Here is a 12,030-nt window from a genome sequence, read left to right on the forward strand (position 1 = left end):
AATGACGGTGTTTGGGTTAGGGAGACAGAGATGAGAATGGTGGGTGGATTTCCGATACGTTGTGGAAGAGGAGCTGCTAGAAACTGTTGATGGACAAGCTGCGGGGGGGGGGGGTGAGAGAATGAGGGGATCCACACGGCTCCGTGGGGTTTTGCCTGGAGTACACTGATACGTGGTGGTGCTGCTGGTCGAGTTAGGAACCTGGTGGAGAGGCAGGGGTTACGGGTGGGAAATAGGGAGCCAGAGTTTAGGCATGTTAAGGTTGAGATATTTATTAACGAACGGACTGAAGCCTTCATCCCATACTTTACATCCCCAGACAAAGGGCTATGAGATCCCACACATGGCCTTCCTTCCCAATTCCTTGCTAAGCAGGAATAAAGAGGAAGAGAACTGACTAAAATATTGTCTTTTGTAAAACACTCTGACGTTCAGAGGTTTGGTAGAGGGACCACATCCTTCCTGGGCGGGCATACGTAGCCAATCAGTCACTGTGTCACACCAAACAAATGTTCAGGGGGCAAACTAATTAAAAATTTAATCCCATGATTTTCATCTTAATCTCTTTTTGCCATTAGCTCTGATCAATGCCCACAAATATAACTTAGCAGAACATTCATTTAGATAAACAACTCTGGGGGGTACCTAATTAGTCTGTTTGTTATGAACCAATTGATCACCAAAATGATCCGCTAATTACTAAAAACGACGCACTAATTTTAAAAGCATTTTATTGGCATAAAAGCTATGTTCCTGTTATCAGATGAGGTGTCCTCTCTATGCTGCATGCAATTGTGCTAACCTGCCACTCTTGACTGTCAGAAGTCAAGTAGAGGTACACAGTGCACTTGAGAAACATCTCGTCTTTACCTCACACATAACACAAGCAATAGTGAAAGCTGTACCAGTAAGAAGATTCCACGAGCTTCTCAGCTACCTGAGGGATTCCACGGCACCTGCCAGAAACAAAAACAAAAAAACTGATCAGGCCAGAAACCACATAAACCACTAAGCAAACCTGAATGCGGACATGTGAGGACTGGGTTGAAGAATGGCCAATCCTACAGCCTGTTCCAGTGCCAAGGTGGCTGCTGGAGATGATCCTCACTGTGCTCACTCAGTCTGCAAATCCCAGAATACTTAGCTGGTGCCTATCTTTCTTTCAATCTATGGCGAAAATGCTACTGTTTTCAATCTCATGGCGCATCCTAGGATCCCAGAATCCTTACGTTTCTTCAAGTAAAAGAGATCTTCATTTTCTCTTAATTTTTTTACCATTGTTTATTCATTTTTGAGAAACAGAGAGAGACATCATGTGAGCAGAGAGAGAGAGAGAGAGAGGGAGGCACAGAATCCAAAGCAGGTTCCAGGCTCTGAGCTGCCAGCACAGAGCCTGACATGGAGCTGGAACTCTGGAACCCTGAGATCATGACCTGAGCCGAGGTTGGACGCTTAACCGACTAAGCCACCCAGGCGCCCCAAAGAGATTTTCATTTAAAGAAAAAAGTAAAGGTGCCTAGGTGGCTCAGTCGGTTGGTTGAGTGTCCGACTTTGGCTGTGCTCAGAGCCTGGAGCCTGCTTTGGATTCTGTGTCTCCCTCTCTCTCTGCCCCTCCCCTGCTCACACCTCTCTGTTTCTCAAAAATAAATAAAACGCTAAAGAAATTTAAAAAAAAGTCAATTGCTCTGATCTCTTGTAACCTTTTAAACGGCCCCTTAACAATGCTTTCTGCAGGTGGGTTTTCACTAGCATTTCAATAAAGGGTGAGGAGGGTGAAGGGTGCCTGCGACCCATGAAAACCAAGTAAGTATCCTTCCAATCTGGACTTGACCTCAGAAACAGGAGGACAGGTTACCAGATAGCAGGTGTAGGTGGTGGCTGGGCCCCTTTAATAAATAAACCTTAAAGGACAATAAAATGGTTTTCAGGCTGTTGAGGCCCTCCATATCCACACATTTTACCGCGATGAAGTCCTATCTGCTAAGCATCCTCTATTTTAGCTGCCACTTCCAACAATAACCGGTTTGGGGGTGGGTTCGCAACATAAACTTTCTTTACCTGCCTCCCAGCCACTTCCCCCTCACTCCGTTCCTCCTCCCGCCCCAGATACCCGCCCCCTCCCCGCACCCAATGGCCGTCCCTGTAGTCCCCCTCTCACCAACAAGCCCCTGGCCTGGCTGCAGAGCCTCGAAGCCGCTCTGTCAGACTGCACTCCAGCAGAAGCAAACATCTGTAAGGGGAAAGGAGCAGAGAAACTCCTCGCGTTCTCAGCTTCCAAAAGGCTCCAGGGCAACCGGAGAGGAAGTGACGTCTCTAGGAACCGGAAGCGGAAGTGGGACGTAGATGTAGCACGCCGCCATGTTGTGTGTGGCGGAGGGGGCTTACACCTCTCAGGCTATGAGCCCCAGCGGCCCCGCAGAGTGGGTGAACCCTCTCTCTGGCTGTCGTTCTGTCGTTCTAACGAGTATTTGCCGACCTCACTGGTGCCAGGCACTGTGGGTGCGCCAGGAGCTAGTGAACGGGACCAACCTGGTGCTTTCCCTCTTGAAAGCTAGCGATGGACACCGAATAGGAGGCCTCTGGAGTACAAAGGACTTAGTACCTGCCCGCAGCTGGTCTTCGTATCTCCGGAGGCTTGTTCGACTTTGGTTACTTGGGTTAGGGCCTCGGCATGGTGCATAGAGGAGGGAGGGATAGAGAGAGAGTTGGAAGGTAGAAGGCGGTGGCATGGGTGTGTGAGTTGGGTGACTTCCAGGCTGACAGCTAGGTGAATGATTGGGAACCACATAATGGAAGGGAACATAGGAGAAGCAGATTTGGGGAAATAGTGTCGTTTTAGACCTATTGAGCCTGTGGGACCCTCCAATGGAGAAGCGTAGCAGATCGTGGAATGTGCCTGTTTGGATCACCAAATGAAAGCCTGAGCTGAAAATCTGTGACCTAGCCTCGTGCATGGGGAATGGGAATGGAACAGACGCATGGAGGAGATTGCCTGGTGGAAAGAATACCATTTGGGAAAGGCCCGGGACAGCCCCCAAGAGCGCCTCTACTTGGAGAGGTAGAAGAGGAGCAGGTAGTCTTAGGAGAAAACCCAGGAGATTATGGCATTGCAGAAGGCAAGGGAAGAGCACCTGTGGGAAGGGTACTTGTAAACTGGGTCAGTTTTCTTGAGAAATTAGTGAGGTGAAGATGAAGAAATGCCATCCCTAAACAGGTATTGCTGTTAGCTAAAGCAGGTTTATTGAACGGTAGGAGTGAGTTGAGCAAGTGAGGGCGATAATGAGAAAATGGAGACAAATAAGTATAGACAAGTCTTCCAAGAAATTGCCTGTGAGGAAATGAGAAGGCTGCTGGAAAGAGGATGCTAATTTTATTTTAAAAGATTGGAGAAACCTAAATTTGTTCAAATGTTGATGAGAAGGAGCCAAGGATTTTCACGTTGGTCAGCCCATGGCCAAATGGACACGTGCCCAAGAATAGTTTATGAGGACAAAGAAGACAGGATGGGAGGAGAGGGGTGTGCAGAACACAGGTGGAGGGACTGACCTCAGGTAGTAACCCTGGGACAGAAGATGGGGCGGGGGGCCGAGGAGGGGGACAGGCACAGGTAGAGTTACAGGAGCAGGCTGTTCATTTCACAGATCCATGGGGCAGTATTGACGGCAGTGTCCTCCTAATATTGAACAGTAACCATGATTGTTTTGGGGGCCAGATGATAGTGAAGAGCTTCGAGGAAAGGGTGCTTCTTTTTAATTCACAAAGTGGCCACAACAGCCATTGGTAGTGGAAATTTGGTTTTGGAAGTTGAGGTACTTCCTTTCATTGGGTGTATTCTTCCTGGAAAGAGGAGGTGAAATCACTAAAGGAAAGGAATCCAGTCTCTGAAAGGTCTGTGGACAGTGGAGATGTGCATGGTTGTTGGGGTTGGGGGGAAGGCAGAGAAGAACAAGCAGATTTTAGACATTTAGATCCCAAATATGTCTGTATCGGCAGTGGATGAAATCACCAGTGTTCTCATTATCTAGCGATTGTGCATTTGTAGCAAACAGGTAGCTTTTGGCCCCTGTGTAATGTCTCAGCAGGCAGATTGGGATAGTCTACACCCTGCTGATCCTCTTGTCTCCTGCAAACTTGTTTTCCATTTTTTTTGAAGGACACTGAGATGCTGCCTTTGTTTCATAGGGAAATGAAGGGTGTTTTGTTGTTGTTGTTTGATTTTGTTTTTTGTTTTTTATGAAAGTGGAACCAGAAGCCAGCTTTTAAAAATGCATCAGGACTTCCAAGAAGATGGAATAGATATACTTTTCCCTCATTCTCCCTCAAAGTACAACTAAAAACCCTAAACATTATATGTAAAACAAACATAAGACTGTGACATTAAAGACTACATGATAGTGCTATACCAAACAAGATAGTGTGGTATTTTCATAAATATATGCAAATATATGAATGGAAAGAATAGTGTATTTAGAAATAGACTCACATATACTTAGTAAAATTTTTTTAATGTTTTTTTTTAAATTTATTTTTGATACAGAGAGAGACAGAGCATGAGAGGGGGAGGGGCAGAGAGAGAAGGAGACACAGAACCAGAAGCAGGCTCCAGGCTCTGAGCTAGCTGTCAGCACAGAGCCTGACGCGGGGCTCGAACCCACGAACGTGAGATCTGACCTGAGCCGAAGCTGGAGACTTAGCCGACTGAGCCACCCAGGCGCCCCTATACTTAGTAAATTGATGAATATTACAAAGCATTTCAAAGGGAGAGGGTACAATTTTTTTTAACATTTATTTATTTTTGAGAGACAGAGAAAGAGCAGGAGAGGATCAGAGAGAGAGAGGGGGAGACACAGAATCCACACGGGGCTCGAACTCACAAACCACGAGATCATGACCTGAGTCGAAGTCAGATGCTTAACTGACTGAGCCACCCAGGCGCCCCGGGAGGGTTTAATGTTTAACAAAAGATGTTGGAACAATTAGACGACCATATGCAAAGGGAGAGAGAGAGAGAGAGAGAGAGAGAGAGAGAGAGAGAGAAGAACATTGACCCTTACCTCAACCATAAAAAATTCAATATTAATCGTAGACCAAAATTTAAGAGCTAAAACTATAAAACATAAAACACAGGAGAAATTTTTCGTGTCTTTCAGTCTGGTAAATATTTCCTAATGCAACACAAATCTATGAAAACTTGGGAAGAATCAATACATTGGAATTCACTTGTGTTTTGTTGCTCTTCAGAAAGCACCACACAGAAAATGAAAAGTTAGGCCACAGACTGGGAGCCAATAGTTGCAGAACATATATCTGACAAAAGACTTCTACCTAAAATTTTAAAAGTTTACTACTTGGGGCGCCTGGGTGGCTCAGTCTGTTGAGCATCCAACTCAACCGATTTTCAGCTCAGGTCATGATCTCATGGCTCATGGGATGGAGCCCCATGTGAGACTCTGCACTGATGGCCCGGAGCCTGCTTGAGATTCTCTCTCTCCCTCTCTGCCCGTCTCTTGCTCATGTGCACACACACTCTCTCTCTCTCAAAATAAATAAATTAAAAAAAAAGAGCTTACAACTCAATCATAAGACAAGTAACTGAATTAAAATGGGCAAACTCCAACAAAGAAGACACATGGATGACAGATGAGTATGTGAACAGACGCTTAATATCTTTATTCATTAGGGAAATGCAAATTAAGACCACAACAAGCTAGGACCACACACGTACTGGAATGACTAAAATTAAAAAGACTGATCATACCAAGTTCCGGAAAGCATGTGGAATAATTAGAACTCTCATTTCTGGTGGGAATATTCAATGGTACATTTCCAGCGGTAGAAGATGGAAAACATTTCAGCAGCTTCTTGAAAACCAAACACACAGCTACTATGTAACCCAGCCATTCCGTTCCTAGATGTTTACCCAGGAAAAATGAGAGACTTGCACACAAATGCCCACGGCACGTGTAATAGCCTCAAGCAAATGACAATAAATTGGGGAAGGGATACACCAATGACAGAGCATCCATGTAATGGGATACTACACAGTAATAAAAACGGAGCCCAAAATAATTATTCTGAGTTGAAAGAATCCAAATGTGGGGGAAAAAGGGCATACTGTACAATTCCCATGATATAGAATTCTAGAAAATTAAGCAAGTCAATAGTGACAGAAATCAGACCATTGATCATCTGGGAGGGGAAGATGGGGAAAGGCAGGTTGGAGAGATTCCACGGGGCCTGAGGAAACTTCCGGGATGATGGATACGTTCATGATCGTGATTGTGGCGAGGTGTGGTGATCATGTTCGTGAGTGTATGCACGCATCAAAACTTACCAAGCTGGACATTTTTATGTGTTCAGGTCACTATAGATCGCATAAATAAAGCTTTAAAAAGAACCCACTGCTGAACTTTAGCAAATCTTAACTTGTGCCTACGTATTTGTTTCTAATATCCCCCCCCACCTGTATGCCTCCCAAGCCTACTTCCTTCCATTCCCCAAACGTAAGCGCTAGCAAACTGATTTTGAGGTTTATCCTTCTCCTGCGTGGTTTTCTTTTTTACTGCCTAAAGTCTTTACCTGGAAACATAATATAACATTGTTTTGCATCACGTAACATTTCATGATTTGTCATTCTGTAACTTGATTTCTTTGTTCGACATTATATTTACAAATAAATTATTTAACAAAATGTTTGGGCAAGTCTGATAATTACTAATTTACCGTTGGAGACACTGAGGTTCAGGAAAGACTAGGCAAGTCGCCCAAAGTGAGTCATGGAGGCAGGATTACAGCAGGTCTGACCAAACTCAAAGTCGGGTCTTCAAAACCCGATCACAGGGTCTCTATAGGGCAGGGAGCTTTCCCTCCGGGGCTGCCTTGACTGTGTTTCCTGCTGCTGCAGGGGCTGGCGCCCTTCCAGGCTATTCTAGACCTCTCTAGTTTGCCTGGCACTCAGGTTGGGGTGGGCCTCTCCTTGCCATATCCACCCATACCTGTACCAGAACCAAAGCCCAGCCCCTTGGCCCTGCGTTGCTAGGTTGCTTCTCGGACTTGGTTCTCCCCACCCTAAGGAATCCCACCTCTTCCGGTCCTGATAAGGGTTCCTAACCGCTGTCATCCTGCAAACCCCTTTGGCAGGCTAGTGAAGCGTGGGGGCATCTCAGGATAATCAGAAATGCTTGTGAGACATAAGATTACACTTATATTGAGATACCATATCAAAATATTTTTTAAACTGTGCTAGAGTAACATGTCTATGCTTTTTGACTAACTCCTTATGAAACAAACTCTAACAGTGGGTTCAATAACCAATTTTGGGTTTTGTTTTTCCTTTTATATGAACAACCCATTTCGAATGAGCCTGAGCATAGACTTTATTTCAAAATAACTGCCGGAACTATGATATGAAAATACCTGATTTCTATTGATGACCATAGGGACTAATAAATACTATTACTGGGATTTGTTACTCCTTTTCAAACTGAAGTCCTAACATTTTGGTTTGAGGTTAGTGACCATAAATATGTTTTTTTTCCCCATCCGGGTTCAAAGAAGCCCTGGATTCCTTCTACAAACGTATCTGGGGTCTGTGGAACCCAGGATAAAACCTTCTAGATTCTCACATCAACAGAGAGCAGAACCACAGGATGGAGGAGCGTGGGCCCAGCCGGCAAACAGACGGCTGATCGCAGTGCCCCAGGTTTTAGGTTACGGGCATGTGTTCATTTCTCCATTTCCCTGATCAAGAGCCAGCCTTGCTGAGGAACTTCAAAAACAGATGCACAGCAAGAATACTCTTAACTCTTAGATTTAAGGTAGAGCACGATATCAAAGGCCAGGGCAGAGCTTTGCAAATTTCAGGTTTCAGTGATCTAATTTTGTGGGGCATTTGTTACAAACACACATTTCTCCAAAGAGAATTACTTTACGACTTCATGTGAAAGTAGCCCCCCAGGAAACCCGGGCTTTCACCAAAGCCCCTGGCAGGGCCCCTCCGGTTCCTGGCCTCAAAGAACGCCCCGCAGTTTGCAGGAAGCCCACGGGGGCTGCTTTAAACAGATGAGGCTCTGTGTTTTGTCATTTGTGAGGCTCACCGTGCTTGCAATCCCACTCTCAAAAGTCTCCCTGCGGCTCAATTAATTGCTGACAATTCCTTCCAGTGTGGCAGGGCCCGGGGGCCCTCTTTTCTCTGCCTCATTATTTTATATATTTTGAAATGCTGACTTTTTAAGTTAAAGATCAATTTTACTGCCCTTTTTTTTTTGGTGGAAGAGAGAGGCGCATGCCTGCTCTTAGTGGGAACATTAGAAAACGGAGATAAGAAAAAAAAAAATCCTCCAAAACATGGTTGTACTAATTTATACCCCCGCAGCAGGGGAGAATTTCAGTGCCACATCTTTGCTTCCATGTGGTGTTTCCTGTCACTTTTATTTTAGCTATTATGTTCAAATTTGCATTCCATGTGTTAATTGGTCATCTGGACACCCCCTTTTTAAAATGCCTGTCCAAATTTCCCACACGTTTCTCTCTTGGGTGGTATGCTTTTCCCTCATTGATTTGCAGGAATTTGTTGTAAATCCTGGATATATAGCAATATGATAACATTCTTTCGTCAGGTGTATGAATTGCAAATATCTTTTCCAAATCTGTGGTTTGCCTTTTTTACTCTCTTCACAGTGTCTCTTAATGAGCAAAAGATCTTAACTGAAATAAAGTCCGTTTTTTTTTTTCCTTTGCTGTTAGTGCTACTGTTAAGGTTTTTAAAGAAAGAATTTGGACAGCCTCCCTGAAATTAAGATGCATTGATGTCGTGTTTGTTCTGCTTGGCCGGTCCTGTGTAGGCTAGGAAAGCACATGTCTGTTAAAAATATAATGCAAGCCACATGCGTAATTTTAAATTTTTCGAGAAGCCGCATTAAAGAAAAGTAAAACAGAACAGGTGAAGTTAACTTTGGTGGCATGTTGTGTTTAACTCACTGTATCCTGGAATCGGGGTCATTTCTATATTTAAAAATGTTTTCCTGCGTGAGTATTTAAATTTAGATTTTACAAGGTCTCAGTAGCCGTATCTGTCTGGTGGCTATCATGTTGGACAAAACAGGTGGAGAGGTTGACCATGAGCTCTGGAGGCAAATGACCTCGGTTCGGATATGACTGATACTTAATAACAACGTAAACAAACATGAACTGCTTCTCCCATGCCAGGCTCTGTCCCTAAGAACTAGAAATACTGAGTATTCGAGGCCTACCAAGTTCCCTGCCTGTGCTGCCTCATTCGAGCCTTCCAAACCCTTAGGAAGGAGGTCATAACCTCACTGTGGTTTTCATTTTCTATCTGAAGTTGGCTTGGCTGTAGTTGGTTAAGCACCAGTCTAGATGCTGCTGTGAGGGCATTTTTTATTTTTAAGATATGATAACCACTTGATTCCACAGACCGAGTTAGCTGATTACCCTCCATAAGGTGGGTCGTCTTATCTAATCAAATGGAGGCCTTAAGAGAAGACTGAGGTCCTTCACAGAGCAAGGAATTCTGTCTCCAGATTGCCTTTGGACTTAACACTGAAACACTGACTACTTCTGGCATTTCCAGCTTGTCAGCCAGCCCTGCAAAGTTTGCATTTTTAGCCCTCACAATCACATGAATCAGGTCTTCAAAAGAAAATCAATCTCCGTCGGTCTCATACACACACACACACACACACACACATACACACACACACACACACGCACACGCACAGGCTTACACACCATATATGTACACATATAGGATAGAGCTCACCACCCATCCTTCCCCAGTGGGGAAGCAGAGGCACCCTGGCTAGCTCTCTTGCCACTTCCGGTAATTGTGGACTTTGCCTAACTTCTCTAGGTTTCCATTTTTTCACTGCCAAGCTAATAATGAATGATAGTGCCTACTCACTAGGATTGTTGTGGAGACTGCTCACAATAATCTAGCGCACCTGGCACATAGTGAATGCTCAATAAAAATTATTGTTATTTGTTGATGGCTCCCATCTTGGAACACGTTGAACAGAACTTATTACTGCTTCCGTGGTAGGCATGAAAAGATGAGAAGGAAAGACAAAGTCTAGAAAAGTACATTGTATTAGACTTGCTGATCATCTTTATTACATCTTTGAGAGTAAACATTGCCATGGTCATGTCAATAAAAAAATCACCGTTTTGTGTGTGTGGGGGGCGGGGAATCCTTACCCTGTGCTCAGCACTCAAATTTCATCGTGTACTGAAATCCTCACATTAATCTTATCGGGGAGGATGTCAGGGTCATTTCCCAGTTTTCAGATGAGAAACTGAGGCTCTGAGTGACTGGGAAACTGACCCAGCTTCTCTCAGGGAACCAAGTTCCCACAGCCTTCATATCATCTCACCATCAGACTGCTTGTTCTCTCTAATAATCCTCTACAAAGCCCGTAAGTGGGTTGAAATTAACATCAAGTCCTTGTGGGGAAATTGAAAACCTAATCACTCCCTTCTCCCTCATTTTTATCTGCTGCTGGGGGCACACATTTGTAATTCAGCTTTGAAGCTGTCATAGGATCTTGCGGGGGTTTTTTTCCTTTGCAATTTTGTGCAGGTAATCCCAAAGAGGATTTTTCACATTACAGTGTATGATCAAAAGTGAATGTAGCTTGTAAAAAATGAATTGTTAATAACTGAGAGAGCCTTGTGTTCTTTGAAAATATTTGTCGTGAAATGAAAAGAGACTTTAGAATGTCAATATATTTCATTTTCTTTGCTCCCCACCCCCTTCGTCCATGGATTCTTCCCACACATTCCAGATTGCTTTAATCCACAGATTAATTTTAAGGTGTTTTTCAGAGTTATGCTCATAATGTCAGGCTTTATAGAAAGATTATTTTTGCATGTTTTAATACATTTTTCTCTTTCATTCTCCTTTCTTTGATGTCAGGGCTGTATAAATCCAGTTTAATATGACTTTCATTTGTGAGGCTTAACACAGAACCATTATAAGGCTGAACCAGACCTCCTTCTGTTTTTCAATGATTATCTTTTTCTGTCAAAATGAACCAAGCCCTCTAGTCTCAGGATTTGTAGAAAAAAAATAAGTAAAAAAATAAAAAAGAAATCAAAGCTTAAAGGGTGAGCTCAGATCCTATCTCAGGGCTCCTTTATCTTTGCCCCCACACTTCCGTGAAATGCTTTCCACAGGCTGCTTACGCTGGGTATTGAAGAGAGAGTATGTATTCTTGAGTGGCAATTGCATCATGTGTATTCTGAGGATGGATATCGCAAGAATTCCTTGCTGCACGGTCTTTAACCTCTGAGCCCTGGTATTTCTATGTACATGGGTTTTGCCTAGCATAGTTACATTGGGCTGTTTTAAATAATTTAGACTCTAATTTACATTGGACTAGATATATTCGTAACTGGACCGTTAACACCACTATTTCAATGAAAGTGCTGTGCAAAGACCTAGGGTATTACTAAATGGTTACTCCCCTGACACGTGGTCCCTCTTCCTCCTCATGATCTCTGACCTCTCTCTCATTTTTATGAGTAAATCTTTGCTCTGTGTCTGAGAGCTCACAGATAGCACAAGTGTGGATCATGTGCTTGGAAGAGTCCTGATTTATTATGCTCAAATTACAATCCATGCATATTAATTAAGCTCCCGCTATGTGCAAAGCTTTGTTCTAGACTCTGCATATAAAGATAAGCAAGGTACCCTTAAATATCTATCCCTGAGGTATAATTTACCACTACTTTTCTTGGGATTAGTTAAGCAATGTACATCAAAGCCTTAAAAATGGGCATATCCTTTAATGAGGTAACCCCGTCTTAAAAAATATAATTTAGCTAAGTAAACGAAGATGTGGGTAAATAGCCAAAAGGAGGCTCATCAGAGTTGTTTAGAATAATGAAAGTTGAGAAACAGCCTAAATGTTCAATAATAAAGGATTGCTAAATTAAGGCTCCTGTATGGCCACACAACAGAATACTATACAGCCCTTAAGAATGAGGTTGTGGGGGTGCCTAGGGGGCTCA

General features: G+C 43.6%; 1 protein-coding gene across 1 annotated transcript in view; it reads right to left on the bottom strand.

Moving 5' to 3' along the window:
• The window catches only part of LOC115272469, a 76,436-nt gene extending 73,756 nt beyond the window's left edge, over positions 1-2,680 (bottom strand). The window contains exons 1-3 of the mRNA XM_029915540.1: positions 2,603-2,680; positions 2,159-2,313; positions 906-956 (exon numbers count right to left, since the gene is read on the bottom strand). Coding sequence (XP_029771400.1) covers positions 906-956; positions 2,159-2,313; positions 2,603-2,680 — 284 coding nt within the window. The remainder of the gene's footprint in view (positions 1-905; positions 957-2,158; positions 2,314-2,602) is intronic.
• Between the last annotated feature and the right edge of the window lie 9,350 nt (positions 2,681-12,030).

Source organism: Suricata suricatta, chromosome 11 (genome assembly GCF_006229205.1).
Source record: "Suricata suricatta isolate VVHF042 chromosome 11, meerkat_22Aug2017_6uvM2_HiC, whole genome shotgun sequence".
NCBI lineage: Eukaryota > Metazoa > Chordata > Mammalia > Carnivora > Herpestidae > Suricata > Suricata suricatta.